The sequence below is a fragment of the Aegilops tauschii genome, chromosome 4 (assembly GCF_002575655.3).
Source record: "Aegilops tauschii subsp. strangulata cultivar AL8/78 chromosome 4, Aet v6.0, whole genome shotgun sequence".
NCBI classification, from domain to species: domain Eukaryota; kingdom Viridiplantae; phylum Streptophyta; class Magnoliopsida; order Poales; family Poaceae; genus Aegilops; species Aegilops tauschii.
This window is the reverse complement of record NC_053038.3, coordinates 34,818,291-34,838,912: the sequence shown is the minus strand read 5'-3', so window position 1 is coordinate 34,838,912 and position 20,622 is coordinate 34,818,291. Positions and strand designations below refer to the sequence as shown.

The 20,622-nt window shown below is 44.4% G+C and overlaps 2 protein-coding genes and 1 pseudogene across 2 annotated transcripts; 1 reads left to right on the top strand and 2 right to left on the bottom strand.

The window, feature by feature from the left end:
• Positions 1–2,486: 2,486 nt before the first annotated feature.
• Positions 2,487–12,344, bottom strand: LOC109757277 (alanine--tRNA ligase). The gene is made up of 22 exons (XM_020316099.3): positions 11,824–12,344; positions 10,861–11,001; positions 10,560–10,706; positions 10,259–10,411; positions 10,002–10,137; positions 9,335–9,431; positions 8,099–8,219; positions 7,193–7,261; positions 6,631–6,681; positions 6,404–6,499; positions 6,089–6,187; positions 5,718–5,840; positions 5,011–5,160; positions 4,846–4,917; positions 4,687–4,762; positions 4,465–4,607; positions 4,257–4,365; positions 3,989–4,179; positions 3,648–3,737; positions 3,340–3,525; positions 3,018–3,191; positions 2,487–2,937 (listed from the first exon to the last, which is right to left on the bottom strand). The coding sequence occupies exons 1-22, from the start codon at positions 12,199–12,201 to the stop codon at positions 2,866–2,868; spliced, it is 2,874 nt and encodes a 957-aa protein (XP_020171688.3). The 5' UTR covers positions 12,202–12,344; the 3' UTR covers positions 2,487–2,865.
• A 3,313-nt stretch (positions 12,345–15,657) lies between these two features.
• LOC109757279 (NDR1/HIN1-like protein 13) lies at positions 15,658–16,839 on the bottom strand (annotated as a pseudogene).
• A 1,081-nt stretch (positions 16,840–17,920) lies between these two features.
• Positions 17,921–19,932, top strand: LOC109757278 (probable UDP-glucosyl transferase 73B6). The gene has a single exon (XM_020316100.4). It carries the CDS (start codon positions 18,329–18,331, stop codon positions 19,706–19,708), a length of 1,380 nt encoding a protein of 459 aa, XP_020171689.1. The 5' UTR covers positions 17,921–18,328; the 3' UTR covers positions 19,709–19,932.
• The last annotated feature ends 690 nt before the right edge of the window (positions 19,933–20,622 follow it).

Genomic DNA, 20,622 nt, shown 5'->3' with positions numbered 1-20,622 from the left:
AACCATCAACTATTGGGGTTGATTTTGCATATAACACTTACTATTCAGGTTTGTTGTACAAAACACCATCTAGTAAGCTTTAATCCATTGTTTGACTATGTTAATATGATTCCTGATGAGCGGACTCCGCTTGTGTGCGCACGTGGCAAAGAAAAACCTATGGCATTAGCCGGCCAAGAAAAATTGTTAACATTCGCAACTTTAGTTGCCTGTTATAACTTTCTGTTAAAACTTACTTCCTCGATTCTTAAAAAATTGTATTTTCAACTTTATTGAAAAGTCAAACTTTTTTATCTTTGACCATATTTATACAATAATACATCAACATTTATGCCATCAAATTAGTAGCATTAGAAACATTGATATATTTTTGCACAAATTCTGTTTTGAGAATACCTATTTGGTTTCACAATCATTGATATATTTTTGCACAAATTCGGTCAAACTTTGAGATAGTTTGACCCTCCAACAAAATTAAAAGTACACTCTTTTAAGGACGGAGAGAGTAACATTTGAAGTAATCTAAAAATCAGTTGATCGTACAGTAGATCGAACTGTATACCTACTACTGTTTTGAGAATATTTAGCTTATTTTGACATGTTTGGGAGATACTGACAGTTTGTTGGCTCAGTTGATTTTTGTTGAAAATTCAACATTTTCTAGAAAAATAAAAGTTAGCAAATAATATATGAACCAAGTATTGATTTGGAAATTTTTGACTCATTTGGACCATAGTTTCGGGATCTACTGTATTAGATTTTCTTTTTTGTCCAAGGCGGCTAACTTGGCTTTTTTTGGCCACATGTACACCTACAAGCGGCGCCCATCTATTAGAGACATGTAAACAGAATCGAATTACGGATTAGACCTAACTGCAATAGATTACACCAATAGGTGGTGTTTTCTGCAACAAACCCTAAGAATATGTGTTCTATGCAATTTTGACACAAATAGTTGATGGTTTAATTTGTGCAATTTTCTCTCTCATATATCACGCATTATGGCCTTGGGAGGGGAGAAACAAATTCTTCGACAACAACTCTAGGAGTAAGATAGACGTGAGTGCTATCGTGGCCACCACTGAACCTATTTTGGCATGACTTTTAACTAGATTGTTGCATCCCTTCACCCATTCGAGCCCCATGGGCATGGGACGGTCCTTCACTATTGCCTAAAATAAGAACGCAACAAGCACGAAGCAATGTCACTACCTCATCCGGCTATACCATATGCTAGGCGGCCTGGTCTGAGAGCACCCCGCTGGCGTTGCCTTCTTGCTATAATACCACTCCCGTATATTTGAATTCTTTTCATATTTTTGTTGATTGGATTGTCACTTCGTGAAATCACACATCATCCATCATATCGCGTTGACTCAAACATGAAACCAAACTTGTTTTGTTTGAAAGTTAAGGGTCTTGTTTATCTTCTTTTATAGTTTATCGACCAAAACTAAACTTGTCCAAAATAGGTGAGGGGTCAAAAATAGTTTTTTCCTGTATGTAGCGCACAACAAATGATCACAATCAATTAAGTCTATAAATGTGTACTTTATTAATGATGAAGTTCCATGCTGATGCTGAAATCTACTAACAAGCTCACTTTATACAAAACATAAACAACAACATGTGGAGCATGGGTATTCAATGAAAACGGAACATAGCTTTCCCGTTATGCACTATGTTCAACAAGTTGTAACTTGTCATGCAGTTGAACCAACAATTGTTCCTCTTGTCATGTTCTTCGGTTGCTGCCATGGAGATGGGAAGAAGGGATTGTGTGGAGTTCTGGATCTGGCCGATTGGGTTGATGTGAATCCTCACCATCGGATTATGTGGAGCGATGGCCCCTGGCCGTCTGCTGGAGCTCATCTAAGGCGCTCGATGGCCTGTGTCTGGCGCCTCACCTGTGACTCTTCTAGCTCAATGGCGGTCTAATAGTGCGACGGCGTTCTTGTCGGCTCTGATCTTCCGTCCTGGCTTGATGCCTGATGGGAGGCATTTTCTCGGCTTCTACATGGAGCCGACCTCTTTTTTCTCCGACGAGCTTGGCTACCGATGATGCGGTGGCGGCAATTCTTCGAGGCCCAGTGGTTTTGTCCCCGGCGATCGAAGGAGCGTTTCCAAACTGAAGCCGGTTGGAGTGACTGCATTGTAATTTTTCTTCGTTTGAGTTCTGTTGAAAAGAGAAGGGGTGCCTTATATTATACACACCCCCCCCCCCCAAAAAAAAAGATAAATGGACCTTTACCGTGCGACACACTCGAAGCCTCCTAGTTTAGTATTGGGGATTTATTGCATACAAAGAACTATTGCATGTGGTGTCTCAAATGTTGTGTTGTGTTGTCTCCTTCAAGGTTTTGACACATGTGAAAAAATGATGCAATGATGTTGCAAGAGTATAAAATTTTGTTGCACATATGGGATTTTTGCTACAATGGTCGGACTGCTCGGATTTCAATCTTCTGTGGCATCTAGGCCTCGGGTAAAAAAAGATCATAGTCCATTAAGAATTAGTAAAAGAAATGTTCATAAGATGTCACAAATTACATGGGACTCGTAATTCTCCCTACACTGAAATCATGCCATGCCTACACAATCCACATCCATACGAACTATCCTTGAAGAGGAAGCCACCGCAATAATGGTGGCTCCCTAACGAAGCCAATATCAAAACTCGGACGCCAGCCAGCCAGCCGTGAGACTTCAAAGGATGATTGCTATAAGCATTTTTTTATAGTAAGCACAACAGCCATTGATTGATATAGAAATTTCACTATTTCGCTCAATTTTGATAAACCAAACTATACTAACACATTTACATATGTACTGTGGAAACAGACTTCAAAGGCCAGTGCCAACAAATCAGCTCAGCTTCATTGAAGCTATCTGGGTAGCAATCTCCATGGCCTCCTGGACCCGAGAAGCATCACTTCCCTGCATTGCAGGATTCAGAGATAATTAGTAGACTTTTTACCAAAGAGACTTCGCTTAAAGATTAATAAACAATGCCTCACCTGGCCCTGGGCAAGACCGTTCTTGCCGCCGCCTCCTCTCCCCTTGAGTGGTGCGATCGAAGGCGTAAGCCAATCCAACACCTTGAAGCCATTGGGTGCGTCGGGAGGTACACCGGCATAAACAACAGCCTTGTTTGATGACTCGTCTATGCTGAATACCATCACCGGCAGACTCTGGAAATTTTTTGACACAAGGAATACAAATTTAATGTTTTGATTCGTACAAAATTCTTGGAGTAAGTTAGAAATTAGGCAGAATCTACAGTTAATTCTGGATGAATGATGGGGACACTACTAGACAGAAATGGACTGGAGTACCAACCTTGAAACGGTTCATGGCTTTGACAACTGCTTCACGGACAGCAGTGGTATCAAGACCCACATCGGCACGAGTAACACAGAAGGGTTTTCCTTGAGAAACAGCAGCTTCTGCGGCATCCATGGCAGTCTTGACAGCCTTTTGGATATTTTCTTCGCCCATTTTCTTCTTGGCCTTCCTAAGTTGATCCTGATATATGCAACACAGCTATAATCAGCAAGTTTCATTTAAACTACCAATAGAATACCAAATATAGTACGAAATACTTTCTCCTTGACAAGATGTGACAAATGACTGAAACATTTACAGACCTCCAATTTTGAGATATTGCCTCTTAGATCAGCTTTTCTTGCAGCTGGGATAGCAGCTGCATCCAGTGTATTCTTGATGGACCCAATTTTCTGATGAAGAAACATCATTCTTAGATACAATCTAATACAAAGCAGATCAACAGGAAATGGCACAAAGTAAAATTGACATCATGTATCTATTCATATAAAGGCCAAGGACATAATATTTGTAAGAAAACAAACAAAAATAAAAAATCCCAAAAGCTTATAATAATATCCAGTTTATCAGAGTATCAAAGCCATATATATATAATATAGCTAATACTGAAGAGACACAAGCACAAAAGGTAAAAGCTTAGTACCTTTTCCAATGTCGCTCCGTCCAGTAGTTTAGATGCTTCATTGATATCAGTTTCGATCAATTGTGCCAACTTGATAGCCTGGGAGGCACACTCAGCAGTAACAGCCGTTATCCTCCGAACACCTTTTGCGATACCCTCTTCAGATATGAGGGCAAATGCTGCAGCATCTCTAGTGTTCGAAATGTGCGTACCTGATGTACATAAACTTTCAGATGACGTAAACGCACAAACGTAGAATTACATAGAACAGAGTAGTAAAAAACTATACCTCCGCACAGCTCAGTTGATATGGATAACCATTGTTTGCTTTCAGGGTTTGCAAGAAGATCTTCCACTTTGGGACCAATCGATACAACTCTTACAGGATCAGGGTAGATCTACAAAGTCCGTATGTAAAACGAATTACACCAAACAGCAGGGCAGGCATACGAGATATGAGAACATGATGGTATGTCAAGCTCGGTAAGAGAACGCACTTCACCAAATACCGCTCGCAGGCCATTTATGCGCTTTGCGTCAGCTAATTTTATTTCTTGTGCATGTACCTCCAGCCCGTCCTTTATTTGTTGGTTCACTATATCCTCGATTCTTCTTAAATCTTCAGGCTGAACAGGTTTCCCTGTTGTGTACTAACAGTTGAGTTGACAAGCCGAGGAAAAACATCATGTGGATGCGATATAAAAGGAATCACAGCATACCATGGGAGAAATCAAATCTCAGCTTCTCTGGAAGAACAATGGAACCTTTCTGGTCAACATGGTCACCAAGTACTTTCTACACTTACAATAGCGAAACCATCATGAGCGCAAAAAAATTGAAAAGCACTCCCTGTAAATCTGAGAGGCTTGAGAACATACCCTTAGAGCAAAGTTCAGCATATGGGTACATGTGTGGTTTGGAGCAATGAGAGCACGCCTTGCGTAATCAACCTACCAAGAGTAACAGAAGTATGACAATGTAATTTAGCAAATTTCACAGGTTAACTGATTCGGCATAAATAAATAATCAGTAAAGAATGCTACCTTGCATTTCACTTCATCACCAACAGACAATGCCCTGGAGTCAGACCCTTCCAGAAATGAACAGATATGCAGGACATAGCCAGCAAACACTTGGACATTGTTCACAGCGAAAGATCCAGATGGCCCCTCGATGCTCCCAGTGTCATAGATCTAATCCAGAAATATCATATGGCATGTCAACAGAGTTCATACAATGCACGGCGCAGCTCTCAAACATGCAGGAGAGCTGTGTATCGTTCATTAAAAAGAGGAAAAGTTTATATATGCAAGTATACAACCAACGGGAGGCATCACTCTTTAGGGTGCACTAATCATTTTTTGTTCTGGTTACAATCAAAGAAAAACTTTCAAACAGAAACTGTGCGTCTACTTTACTAATGAATCAACCAACATAATTCTGTTAAATTTAACAAACTTACTGTCATGTGGGGCCATTTCTACAGGAGGACATCCCTTCAGACATCTCAATAGTTACTATAGAAAATATCTAACTCACAAACTAAGATAACTATATATTGAGCTAATGTCAGCTGGGGTTTCTTCCTGTAGTAATGGCACCACATGACAATTACATTAAAAAACAGAATGGCATGCTTATTCAGTAGGTAAGCTGATAATTCATCGCATGATTATAACTTGAGAGGTGATTGCAATTGACATTTTCATTCAACTACACCAACATGACACTGTCAGAAGTGAAGTTGTACCTGACCACCCTGTTCCGCATAGAAGCTTGTGCTTTCCAAAACCAAACCAAAATCTTCATCACCAGATGCAGTGGTTATGAACTCTGAGCCAGTATAGATAGCTTTCACCACACTGCTATGTACCTGCAAAAACAATATACAAGTGTTTAACCAGTAACCACAGTGCGAAGTATGAACAGTGCAAAAACAATCAAAAGCTGGTAGCCAGTTAAATTCACTACTTGAAGGTGATTCGAAGAAGGGGATTGTTTTGTAAATTTTTGGGCCAAACTAGAATGAAATTCTACGTAATCCCAAACAGGCACTGAATATTGTAAGGAACTGCACCTAATAGCCAAACCACAACTAAATAATGTAATTAATCATGTAACCTCGTGTTGGAATTTCGGGCTATCATTTGTGCTGGAAAGCCCCTGATTGTGCAGCTGCGATGTAGCATTAGCATCCAGGACAATAGATTTGCCACCAGCCTGCAAGAAAACATATATAGAAAAATCAGAAATAAGTATGATATAAACCATAACAGACAAAAGTTGCCCATCAATTGAGCACCAGTGGCATATAAGAGATGCTAATTTAGTTAATTACATCATTATTAAACAACAAACAGTATGAATAATACTTGGATAGCATAAAAGACCACAAGTGATGGATTAAGTTTCATATTAAGGAGAAATAAGTACAACCTTGTAGCGAGCATTCCTAGCCTTTTGCCTTGCTTCTTCCATAGAAACATTAAAACCCTCCATGTCAACAGATAGCCCGAAGTCAACTGCCATGACCTTGAGATAGGAAACAAGAACGATACCAGAAAAACAGACAATAAAAGATTTAACAACAGCATAAACAGGAAAAGTATACCACTGTCAAATTAATTTGATTAAATTTACTGATGAAAACATGAAGAACAAACCTCAGTCAAATCAGTTGGATAACCATAGGTGTCCCACAGAACAAATGCATCCTGAAAGTATAAATAATGGTTGCAATACATGAAAGATGGCAATATAAACTTGAAAAGTTCAGCAAGGCGTAACAGAACATTGATAAACATGCGGAATATAGGCGGAAACGTCTCCAGATTGAGTCTCAACTATTGGTAAAGCGGTCATACTTCCTTCGCCTAAAAGAGAATTTAATTTAGCGGCTCTTTCTAAAAGGCGTGAATGCAAATAAAAAACATCCCCTGGATAAGCCTCACGGCCGGGAGGTCTTCTTAATAGAAGGGACATTTGGCGATAAGCTTGTGCCTGTTTGGAGAGATCATCATATGAAGTATGATCTAAGAGGCCTGTTTCTATGCAGTGAACTTCCATTCTCGAAATAAGGAATTATTCCACATTACTATAGAGAATATATAACACAACATGCTCAGACAATAAAAGAACTATAAGTCTGCTTAGATTCAAACATCTTCTAGTGAAAAAATAAATAAATCAAGTAATGCGGTGGTAACTCAAAACCAAAGCACTTGCCTGGCCACTAAGCACTGCCCCTCCATTCTCCTTGACAGCATCTGCAGCTTTCTTAAATCTCTCATATCCCTAAAAATTACACCAACAGCACAATCAGTTAACTGGCTGAACAGCCACAAGAAACGACAATATATATTATGATGGTTCTAAGAAAAGAACGGTCAACTAAACTTCAACAGTAAGCTTTTTTAGTCCCTGTTTCTATATACTCCCTCCGTCCCAAAATTCTTGTCTTAAATTTGTCTAGATACGGATGTATCTAACACTAAAACGTAACTAGATACATCCATATTTTGACAAATGTAAGACAAGAATTTTGGGACGGAGGGAGTATGAAACACAATGGAGGAGCCTAGTTGGAACTGCCCTTAAAATATAAGCATGATAAACAGAATCATGCCCATGTGAAAACCAAATAAATTGGATCACTAATGGTCATTTCATAGAAAAAGTGAAACAATTTATCATGTAGGCTGATTATTGTGATTGAACTAAGCTGTTGTAAACCAAGATTGAAACTATCACCCTGGATATCTTCCTTAATGTGTTGCCTCAAAACAAGACACTACCTGGTTACTCGGCAGAACTTTTAATATATATATATAAAGCCTTTAGCAGTATCGCACGAGCAAAACAGTGGTACAGAAGATACAAGATATAAACTGGCCCAGAGCCTCCGGAACAACAAAAAAATGGGTTATCTGATAACAAACTAGCTAAATTACTTTGAGACTAGCACTTGTTCAGAAGGATAAAGTATGCTTTAAAGAAAAGGATAAAGTAGGAAAACACTGCCTAAGAGTGTGCAAACACTCGGATTTGACTGCAATGAAATTATTTCAACAAACTTCACTTGGACCAAATTGATGTTACTGTTATGCAAATACTCCTGGCAACCAACATTACCTTCACTAGAGTGTTCTCAAAGCTTGCCTCTTCGTCTCTAATTATATCTTTAATCTTCTTTTCATTGTCCTTCAGCTCAGGAAACACGTCACCCATCAATTGGACAAAAACATCTACAAGGCTATACAAGCAAGATACAAAATAATTGTAAATCAAATGAACCTTTGAGAACAAAACCGATGAGTGAGGGATGCCAGTCACCGGAAATATGGAGAGAGAATCAGAAACAACTTGAAAAAATTGATGCAGAACAGCAGAAGTAAAAACACAAAAGGTTATCATGTTTAAAAGGGCGGTGCCCAATACTTCGTTGTCGAATGTCAATCTGCTAACCTTCAAAGTACCACACAAAAATTGGACAGATGCTAGCTCAGATTTCCTGTAAAATTCCTTTCAAAACAAAAAAATTGACCACTAGTTAAGGTTCCTTTAACTTACCGGAGACCCAGGCTTTTTTCAAGGATAAGTGTCATAAAGGACACATAATCTTGTTAACTCAAACAGTACTAATGACCCAGAGTTAACATTTGAACCTACTAAAAATATTCAATAAATAGAACATACACTTCTATTGTAGTGCATTGTCCTCACTCCTGACACATATCACCACTTAAAGGGTTGTACCAAGATTTCAAGTTCCAAATTGCAATAAATCCTCACCAACCAATTTATTCCTTGAACCAAATTTCATGGATGAAATGCAAAATTTCAGATTTACTCCTGCCTAGCGCTGTTTTCACGATTTAAGTTCAAATTTCAACAAATTCTAGGCTGGAGTTTGTTCTCCCAGTACCCAACCATCCATCAACAAAATCAGCTACAGCCAGGAATCCTGCCTGGTACCGTGTCTCTCTTCAGGAAACATGTGCTAATACAGCTAATTAGTAATTATGAAGTTAGCTTTTTTAAGAGAATGTACAGATCGACTATTCTACGATCACCTGCTGTAACTTCTATGTGCCCACCTCATGTTACTGTACTTTGGATATTCATGTCTATGATGTAGTTAATTTTTACAGAATATGGTGTGACTTGCAATTACGTTCAACTGGCGTGGGTGAATGTTCCATTTCACAACCAAAGCAGAACATCCTGGCTAGAGCAAAATTCTGGACATCTACAGTCATTCTCATAAGCCTTACATTACATTTTCAGCATTCCGAGTAAACAAAAAGCTGCAAATATATCAATAAGGAAAATGTACAGAATAAAACAGATGCAGGTTACAGTTCTTACGAGCTAAAAAATCCTTTCTTTGCCATCAATTTTTGATGACCAAAGTGAACAGCACGTCTAAGTATACGTCTTAGAACATACTCTCTTCCCTCATTTCCTACAGAAAAACTTGTATTAGAACAAAGAAACACATTGTATAACACAAAACGAAGCCCTGAAACACTGTAAAAATACAATAGCTCAGTAGTTACGACAAAATCTTTCAATTCTACACCATCCGCACTAGATAGGTTGATCAAAGATGGTGGATCCACCGAAAACAATCCCATTAAGCTGAATGTAGTCAGTAACATATTTTCTGCAGTTGTTCTGAACTTTTATTGCCGAAATATTATGTAACTGCAACATATGTGCACCATATGATATTATATTGCAGCTATTATAGATCCAAGTGGTAATTTCTACTGCATATACGACAAGCAAGAGAATCATTAACTGCTTAATTCATATTATATGTCATTCTAGATTACTAATTAATATTGTCTCACATACAAATATGAGATAGAGATACTTAAACATCCTATTGTGTAGGACGCAATGCAGCAAGCAACTTAACAAGGCATTCAGGAGCATTATTATTAGTCCATCTGTTTACACAACTAAACAATATAAATGGATGGCAATCATTTTAAATCATGTATCCCCAACCAAAACAGTATGAACTCACCAGGTTGAGAACCATCAGCAATAGCAAAAGAAAGGGTTCTTATGTGATCTGCAACAACCCTATATGCCATATCAACTTGCCCAACATCATCGGATCCTAATTTACCAGAGTATGGTTGAATTCCAACGCCTGCCAGCTGCATTCATAATGCATATCAAATTAACAATGAATATCATTTACTTTAGTCAACAATTTATTACTGTAGCCACAACTCATAAGCACAAACAAAGCTGCAAGTGTGCATCTGGACAAAATACCTTGTGGATGGCATCAAATAGTGGCATGAATACATCTGTATCGTAATTGCTCATTTTATTCTGAAGGATAGAAGTTAAACGCTCAAAGCCCATTCCAGTGTCGACGTGTTTTGCTGGCAGGGAACTCAAAGTACCGTCTGATTCCCTGTTGAACTGGGTATTAAAATAGCCAAATGTCAGTGCATAGAACAGATAAAAAGCAAATATGCGCGCACACATAAAACAGAGTAACTGACGGTGTGTTGAGATTAAAGCTCAACAATCTACAAAGAAATGAGTTTCTAAAGAATAGCATGTTAACCTGAATAAACACAAGATTCCATATCTCAATACATGTAGGGTCATCATTATTCACTAATGAAGCTGCGTCGCGGTTGCCAATACGATCAAAATGAATCTCTGAGCATGGCCCACAAGGACCTGTGTCGCCCATCTCCCAAAAGTTATCCTGCTCAAAGAATACATTGTAATACTGTTCTTTAATAGGGACATTCAGACAATAGTATAGGTCCAACAGAAATGAAGAAAGTGAAACTAGTACAACATAATAATGTCCGAAATAGCCAGGAATTCGACCAACAAACCAAGCACATCCAGAATACCTTGCAACCGAAAGGCAGAACTCTTTCATTCGGTAGATACTTCAACCATATGATTTTCGACTCTGTATCGGGAGTGAGACCAGCTTTCTCATCACCACCAAAGTATGTTACATAAATTCTATCAGTGGGCAATTTGTAGACCTGTACATATGAAATAGCAATCAGTAGGTAGTAAGAAGGTAGCCATTGTTTAAATTCAGTTGTAAATTTGTACATCTATAGTTTTTCACATCATTTTCTTATTTTTGCTTGTTCAGATATATTTATGTCCAGAGACCCTACATAAAAAAATAGGCAACATACATGTCTCTGACCAGAACAAGATTCACTCTGCACATAATGACTTTATATCTTAGATGGGAGATCAGAAGGCCAGAGTCAATGAATATAACTCTGGCAAAATAGTAAAGAGCACATTTTTGCATAGAAATTATATACATGGGCGGGGCTTTAACGAAAAATATATTTCAGGGTGCTTTTCACTATGGCATGAATAGAAATTTAAGTGTTATACTGTACATTTGAACATTTATAAGTAATAACAATAGAGTTTGTCCTGCTAGATTATCAATAGCTGCACAAAGTCATCGCTAAACAAACAAACCTACTCCAAACAGGCACACAAATCAAAATACATTGCTAATTTCTCACAATTTTAAATAATCCTCAACAGTCCAGTCATTAAATGAAAAGTACAAGATCACCGCATAAGTTACAGACCCTCATCATCGTTTCGTGCTTAATGTCTATTACATCATCCCCAAAACACAAGCTTTCACTCACCACTGAAACCACCAAAGTGAACCTAACTTTCAGGTTTTTTTTTGGCCAATTACCCAACTTTCACTTAAATTTTACTGATCCATAATCTGATATAGAAGTATTTCTAGTGTGTATACAAACTAACACGCAAGCGATCAGAACTTCAGAAGGGGCTGAAGGCAAGAAGAACCCGATAGATACCTGGGTGAGGAGCTCCCACGCATACGCGATGGCCTCCTCCCTGAAGTAGTCCCCGAAGGACCAGCTCCCGAGCATCTCGAAGAAGGTGTGGTGGTAGGTGTCCTTGCCCACGTCGTCGAGGTCGTTGTGCTTGCCGCCGGCGCGGATGCACTTCTGGGTGTTGCAGGCGCGGCGCAGGCGGCCGAGCGGCGAGTTCGGGGCGGCAAGGCCGAGGAATATCGCCTTGAACCCGTTCATCCCGGCGTTGGTGAACAGGAGCGTGGGGTCGCCGACGGGCACCACGGGGCTCGACGGCCATGGCGTGTGCGACCTGGACTTGAAGAAGTCGATGAAAACCTCCCGGACCCGGCCGGCCGGCCACTCCGGCGCCACCTCCATCGGAGGGCCGACGGTGGCGGTCGCGGCGACCGTGGATGCTCGGAAGAAGGAGAGGTCGGTGGCGGCGGGCAAAACCCTGGTGTTTGGCCTGGTGATGAGGAGTAGGCGGCACGCTGTCAGGGCAAGTGCAACATAGAAGAGACTTTCAGGGTCAAAGTTGTTCGAAACAAGGTAGGAGTAGGAGTACTATATATTTACACTTCTACTAAGCTTGCCGCCTACGCCTCCTCTTCACCAAGCTTCTGTGAGCACAAGCTGCACGACATCGGGACTAACGTGGACGCTTCCCTGCTCGCTCACGCACAAACCAAAGTGATCGTGGTACAGTATTTAATGAATTATTTCACTATAAATAATTCATGACTAGAACAGTAATTAGCAGGCATAGCTCTAGCATACTAGATGATCTAAACAACAGCAACGCACATGCAACAACTATCGTAATTAGAGATGAGATCGTATCTCGGTGTGCGTACTGATATCGTTCGTAGATGAAGTACTCATGGCTGTTGAAGAGGCCGCGATGTTGTCGATGATGACGTTGGTGATGACCGGTCGGAGCACATGTTGGTGACGACGCCGCGCAGCAGCACCTGATCTTGTTGGAATAGGACCCTTGTTGATGAACTTGAGTAGTCGCGTGGAGCGCTTCCAAAAAACCTTATCTGCCCTTTCCCAGTGCAGGATCACAAGGGCGAGAGATTTCTGAGACATGCTCTCCCGTTCACGATGCACACCGGTGTTCGGGACGGAGTAGACTATGGTGGCGGTGCAAGTAGAGAGAGGAGGCAAAACCCTAGCTCAATTTTGATGTATCTTTGGCCAAGGCCAGTAACCAATATACATAGGAAGACCAGAGGCGGTATCGTGTCACCATCACGATTTCAAACTGATTTGATTTCTAAGTCAAACTTACCGGACAAACAAACAATCAACTTTATCTATCAAGACATCAAGAAATAGAATGGCAAAAGGAAATTGCGCCCCCTACAAGGCTTTGGACCGGATTTAGGCGGACCATTACACGCATGTCACACACCCGCGCCGCCCAGGCCCGAGCCCAGCCAGGCCAGGTGAGATTGCGCGTATAGTCTTCTCTTTCTCTCCTCAACACATAACTTGGTGTGGTGGAGAGAACCCACTATATAAAGAGCTCTCACACCTCCTCAACTTTCGGGGTGGTACTATACTTTAGAGCCATCACTTGCCATTTTACGCATGGGCTAATTTGAGATTTCAGAAATTGCCATTTACTTCTAACAATCCCCCACCAGATCTCAAATACCCATTTAGAGATTTGTCTTTTCTCACTACTTGTTTAATACCAGTGTTTCAGTAGAGACTGTGCCTAGATCTTTAAGATACATCCATCCACAACTTGACAATGGACTATGCCTTAAATTGCAAGTTTTGTGTGAAAAAGTTTCACTCAAATTCATAACCAGTACCGGTTGCCAGTAGGGTTTTCTCAAGAGTTGCATGCTCCCGCTAGTTTTACCATGTGTACCTCCGGTCGTTGAAATAAAGCTCCTTCAATTCGAGTCTACTTAACTTCGCCCTAAGCCTTGCCATCATCTGCCGATTCATGGATGCATTGCTCTTGTCCTCAGGGTTTACCAACAAACTGAAGTCCCCCGCAATAGTCCATGGATCCCAAGCAAGCAGGATACCACCCCTAGTTCCATGAGCCGGCAAGTAGAAAAATTTCTCAAATGAATTCCCCAAACAATGGCATACAAATTTTCCATGGTTACAACCTCCATCTTCGTCTCCTGAAAACACACTATGCTTGGTTTGGCAGCCACCACCACCTAGAAATTTGTGTTCCTCCGTGCCAGTGCGTTTAAGGCACACATTCCACAATAAGATTTTGAGCGGTTGTGTAGCCATTTATGTAGCGCACACCGAAGACATCGGGCCAAGAACTAGGCCCCGGCCTCCGTCCTCATCGGAGCTCCTGTGATGGTAGCACCGATGGTTCCCACCAAACAAAGCTAAGATTGTCAGGGTGTGCACGTCTGTGTGTAGACGGGAGAGAGAAGAGGTCCACATCAGTTTGCAATGTATCATCATCGATGATCTCTCTTTCTAGATCAACAGTACTCCCTCCATTCACTATTATAGATTATTCTAACTTTTTTTAATCCGGATATATATAGACACATTTTAGCGTGTTTCTTCACTCATTTTAGTTTATATGTAGTCCATACTAAAATTTCCCATGTCTAAAAGAAGATAAGGTTCCCTGTTTTGTGGTTTCGTCAAGCGGGAGCTCCTATTTGACGCACTTTTGCGCCAAATATGCCCGCGATGCACGAAGGGAGCCTTGACTGGGCGCAAGTTGAATACTGTAGTGCAACGGTGTATAAATTGACAAAAAAGTTGTGCTTACGAAGGGATTCAGACTCTAGATCTCCAATGGGTGAACAAATGTTGCAAGACACTAGAGCTAACAAGTGCAAATGACCATTGAGCAGGGAAATAGATTAAGAACTAACCGAGGGAGAAGATTCGAGCACTTTTTGAAAAAAATCAAACATTTATTGGAATTTGTGAATTTTTAGAAACAAATAATGTTTGAAAAATTGAACATTTTTAACAACACAAAAAAATTGTAATTTAAAACTTTTTTAAAAGCACGAACAATTTTTGAAAAATGTGAACATTTTTAAAATTTGCAAATAAAATTTTGAAACATGATCATTTTTAAAATTTGTGAATAAAATTTGGAAATGAGAACATCTTTTGAAATTACCGAACATTTTGTAAAATTCATGACAAATCTTGAAAATACAAACTTTTTTGAATTTATGTTGAAATTCTAAACTTTTTTTAGTATCGGAACAGTTTTTGAAAAGAAACAAACAATTCTTAAATTTCTGAACATTTTTTGAAATTTCTGAACCAGACTTGAAAACAGAAACATTCTTAAAATTTTGAAAGATGCGAACATTTTGGAAATTTCCGAGCATTTTTGGAAAAATTAAAATGAAATAAAAAAACAGAAAAAAGGAAATGGGCTGGCGATTTCAGAGGAGGTAATAGCACCCCAGGTACTCTAACTTGCACACAATGTGATGATTTAGTCCCAAACTTGCAAAACTCCACTCCACCATACCCCAACTTGCACCTCATGTGATGATTTAATCTCCGGCCAATCACAGCTCGACAATTGGCAGCCAGGCGGCTGGACCGGTCAGCACACGCACTTTTGCAGAAAACCCCCTACCGTTTTCTTTAATCAACCCGCACTCACCTCCCATTGACTGCAAAAGCATAAATAACCTAGTGTAAAGTGGAGTACATCCAAGATTCCAAGTTTGCTTGGAACTACGAATGTTCATGTATTTCATATTCAGAACGACATGTAGTTGCTACTGTTTCAAAATAAAATGTGTAGTTTCTACTGAAAACCACATGATAAAACTGTTCAGACTGTAACAGAACAGGTATCAGTGCACAACACCATTTCCTTTCAGTATTTCAGGAGAAGAGAGGTTGCACCTCATGAACATCTTTACTGCAGCACAATTTCGCGGCAGAACATGGTTTCAAGTTCTCAACAGAGAAAAGAATTAACATTGCTCGATCAAACCAACATACAAATTAATGGGGAGAAAAAAGAATCACGGAAGCAGCATGAATCCTTGGCCGCTACCTGCAAGAACTGCTCTCCTAATCAGCCAATAGCCATTTTTTCTTGCATCGGCGGCGTCAGTTCCTCCAGAACGGAATGAGAACGGCACATTGACGTCGCACGGCCTGGACACCACCTTGGCGCTGGCGGCGAGCCTGTCCACCGTCATGGCGCACCGAACCGTCACCGGCACGGCCCACGTCCTCACGCCGCCGAGCTGCAGCCGCACGGGCACCGTGATGTCCACGTCGAACGGCACCGATCGGAGCCGCTCTGCCGCGGCCATCTGCCCGTGCTCGCGCTCCGAGAACCGTATCCCGGTGCCCTTCGCCTTCGCCACGAACGCCGTGATGTTGCACGGCGCCTGGTAGAAGGCCGGCCACGCGCCGTCCGCCAGGCTCACGCCCTCGCACGACACGGCGACGCGGCTCCCGGCGCCGTCGTAGTGCACGCCGACCTTGCCGTTGGCGCTGTTGTCGGCGCGGACGGTCGCGGCGAACCCCGGCGAGAGCGGGCCGGGGGCCGAGGCGCTGCTGACGCCGGCGAGGCCCGACACTGCGAAGGACACGACCGAGTACGCCGGCTGCCTGGGCTTGAAGGCGAGGTAGACGACCCCGACGGCGAGGGAGAGGACCGCGACGGCGAGGTAGAGGCGCGGAGGCAGGAGCAGTCGGCGCGGCGGGTGTAGTGCTGGAAGAGGCGCGCGTTCTCCGGCGGCGGCACGCGGAAGACCTTGTCTTTGGGCACCTGCACCACGTACGTGCCGGGCTGCGGCGCCGGCAGCTTCTGCTGGTGTTGGGGTGGCGGCGGGACGGGCTTCTCGAAGTGGACTGCAGAGCGGGCTGGGGGAGGGGTCGGAGGAGGAGTAAGCGTACTCGCCGGAGACGTCGGAGCTGGTGGACGCGGCCGTCGTTCATCATAGGCCGCTCCTGCTCCTCACGTCGCGCGTGCGAATCAATCTGCGATATCAAAACCGTCCGTGCCAGAATGTTTTGAGCGCATTGGTACTTCCCAACCGAATAGTACTTGTTTAGCACGGCGTTCAGTGCTAGTACGTCCTATAGCTTTGCAGTCAATAGATGATCTCTTGTTTTTGTACCATGGGACAGCACGCACTACGGCTCCTGTTCACCAGTGCACGTACCCAAACTTGAAGAGAGACCAGCAGCCTCCACACTGGCTGGTTCCAACTCATGACACGGTCCTTCTCGTTGAAGCATCGAACGGCGCCTTCCATGCACATGAAGCTGAAATCAACCGTGTACTCGAACCAAACTCTAAACCGGTGCCCTGTCACCTCCACGAGGAAAGGAATAGTGTGGCGGAACCATTGTCTGAAACAGTCAACAGCAAAGCAAGCAAATCAGCAATCATTAAGCAAATGATTGAACATGTACAAATGTACAAATGTACAACAGTAAACGAATGTACAAATGTACTAAAACGGAGCACGTCACTCAGCACGTACCCGCCGAGTTCCTTCTTGTCTCCGCACTGCTGCACAGCTTCATATATAGAAGACTAATGACAACTCGTCGTCGCTCTCCTCATGTCCCATGCCAACATCGAACGGTGAAGATCCAAACTCAACGACCATCAGCATCTGGTGCAGTGGGTTGGCTGAAATTTTGTTCATTTAAATTGTCATTAGTTTCCGAACCAAATTACTATTCAAGGATCTGCACATCCTAGTTACAAATTTTTTTCTCATAGCCTGATAGGCACGCACCTGTAGAGCGCAGGCATTCAGACAAACATTCTAAACCTTGACAGCCGGTGTCATGCCGAAAGCCACAGGGTTACACCTCCTCATCTTGTTCTGTGTGAATAAACCACCCGGGCCGCTACTATAACAATCGAACATGGGACCGATTGAGTTGTTTGCTGAGCTCAAATCATGATAGGGAACACCTGGGAACAAAATTATGGGAGGTGAGTGCGGGTTGATTAAAGAAAACGGTAGGGGATTTTCTGCAAAAGTGCATGCGCTGACCGGTCCAACCACCTGGCTGCCAATTGTCGAGCTGTGATTGGCCTGGGACTAAATCATCACATGAGGTGCAAGTTGGGATATGGTGAAGTAAAGTTTTGCAAGTTTGGGACTAAATTATCACATTCTGTATAAGTTAGGTACCTGGGGTGCTTCATTTCAGAGATCGAGAGTTCACTTCAGACGCGCCACAAATTCGTGAAACAAACCATGCACGCGTACGTCGTGACCACGAGTTTGTACACGCATCTCCTGCCGGGCCGTCTGACCCAAAAAAACAGCAAGCAATGCCGACGTTCACCCGATGCAATGCCGACGCCGCCCACTTCTTCTGGAGCAAGTCATGGCTCTCCCCCATGCATGGCTCCTCCGCCATTAGGATCAGGCTGTTGCTTACTTGTGGAATAATCCTACACCTTTCTTCTTCCTCCATCTCCGCTGTAACCTATAAATTGCCCCAAGACGAAGAGCACAAGTGCACACAGTTTTAAGGATCGACGATGCCGGCGCCCCCGCACCTCGTGTTCGTGCCCTTCCTCGCGCGCAGCCACTTCGCTCCGCTGGCGGCCGCCGCGGCGGCCGCTTGCGGCGACGGCACCACCGGCGCCACCATCCTCACCACGCCGCACTTCGCGGCCCTCGCGCCCGCCTCCGTGCCGGTCCGCGCGGCGCCGTTCAGCTTCCCCGGAGGGCACGAGGACTTCTCCCTGCTCCCGGACGAAGCCTCCGCGCCGGCGTTCTTCTTCGCCGCGGAGGCCGCCCTGGCGCCGGCGCTCGCGGCGGCCGTGCGCGCCCACGCGGGCGCCGTGGCCGTCGTCTCGGACGCCGTGCTCCACTGGGCGCCCCGCGTCGCCCGCGAGTGCGGCGTCCCGCACGTCACGTTCCACACCATCGGCGCCTTCGCCGCGGCCTCCATGGTCGCCGTCAACCTCCACCGCCCCGACGTCCTGCAGGACCCCGTCGCTGTCCCCGGCGGCTTCCCGGTCCCCGTGGAGCTCCGCAGGGTCCATGTCAACGAGGAGGCTCTGGCGCACCTCCCCCTGTTCCGTGCGGCCGAGGCTGGGAGCTGCGCCGTCGCCTTCAACAGCTTCTCGGCGCTCGAGGCTGATTTTGCTGAGTACTACCGGAACGTGGATGGCTCTCCCAAGAAGGTGTTCCTCGTCGGCCCCAGGCGGGCTACCCCCAGCACCGCCCGCAGCGACGTCGCCGTCACCGGCGGCGCAGAGCGAGACCCCATCCTGCAGTGGCTCGACGGCCAGGCAACCGGGTCGGTGGTGTACGCCTGCTTCGGCAGCACGTGCGGTTTGAGCGCGGACCAGCTCAAGGAGCTGGGCGCCGGGCTGCGCGCATCCTGCACGCCGTTCCTCTGGGTGATCCCGACGGCAACGGAGGGCACGGAGCAGCACGACGAGCGCGCGTCCGGCCACGGCATGGTGGTGGCCGGGCGATGGGCGCCGCAGGCGGAGATCCTGGCGCACCGCGCGGTGGGCGGCTTCGTGAGCCACTGCGGCTGGAACTCGGTGCTGGACGCGGTGTGCGCCGGCGTACCCCTCGCGACGTGGCCGCTCCGCGCCGAGCAGTTCCTGAACGAGGCGCTCCTGGTGGACGTGCTCCGCGTGGGCGTGCGGGTGCGGGAGGTGGGCGGCAAGGCGGACGTGGAGGCGGTGGTGCCGGCCGACGCGGTGGCCAGCGCGGTGGGGAAGCTGATGGACGGCGGTGAGGATGAAGCCGCGGCTAGGAGGGCGAGGGTGAGGGAGCTCGGCGTCGCGGGTCGCGCCGCGGTGGCGGAAGGAGGGTCATCGCGCAGGGACTGGGCACGGCTTGTAGATGAGCTCAAGGCGTTGCACGGCCACGGCAACGATGCACTGATTGACAAGTGATGGTCAAAGGCCCGTTCTATTGAGCCGTCGGTTGTGCATAAGCTGCGGTGAAAGTGAAAATAAGCCTTGGAGAAGGACACTATAGTGAAAATAAGCCATCCAGTTCCTTTTAGTTTCTGTCATTTTAGTTTATTTTCCTCATATGCCCAATGAATAGTTTGTAGTACCCTTGGACTATAATTTCGTTCTCGTTAAATGATATGGAGTTATTTTATAGTGTTTTATCACACATATGAACATCAAATTGATTGCTATGGTATCTTGGTTACGGACATTATTGGCTTGCATACGAATATCACATAATGTTAAACACCATTACGATTTACGATACACATGTTTATACCACACACACCAACAGTACAATGTTTAATTTTCTCATATTCCACATACTAGTTACACAAATACTCACATATAATACTTATATGTATATACATATAACTCCTGAAAAAACGGATCGCCCCCACGTCGTCTCTAGGCGACACGGGCGGCAGCCATCTCCTCCGCCCTCCACTGGCAGGATCTAAGTCTGCTCCCCTCGCCGTCGTCGGAGGACGTCGCCGAGCAAAGTCCCTGCAGCCGACGGCGACGGCGAGGAGTCATTCTACGTGCAGCGGCGTCGGATGCGTATGTGGCAGATGTGCTGCGTGGTGGGCCGGCGTCGCCCGGGGTATGAGCTGCATGGCGGCCTGTGATCTTGTCAGGGTCTTCCCTCTGGATCAAGTGGTCGATCAACGGCTTCAAGTCGCAGGCTCGCAGCTTCTCGTGCGGTGTCTCCTCCTCTGGCAGACGACGTAGGGACTCCAGATCGTGGCTGAAAGGCATCTCATTTGCATGTATCAAGCACATACGAAGGTACATGATGCATGCTTACATGGATGAACGGTGGCTCACCAGGCATCTCTTGGATCTTCGTG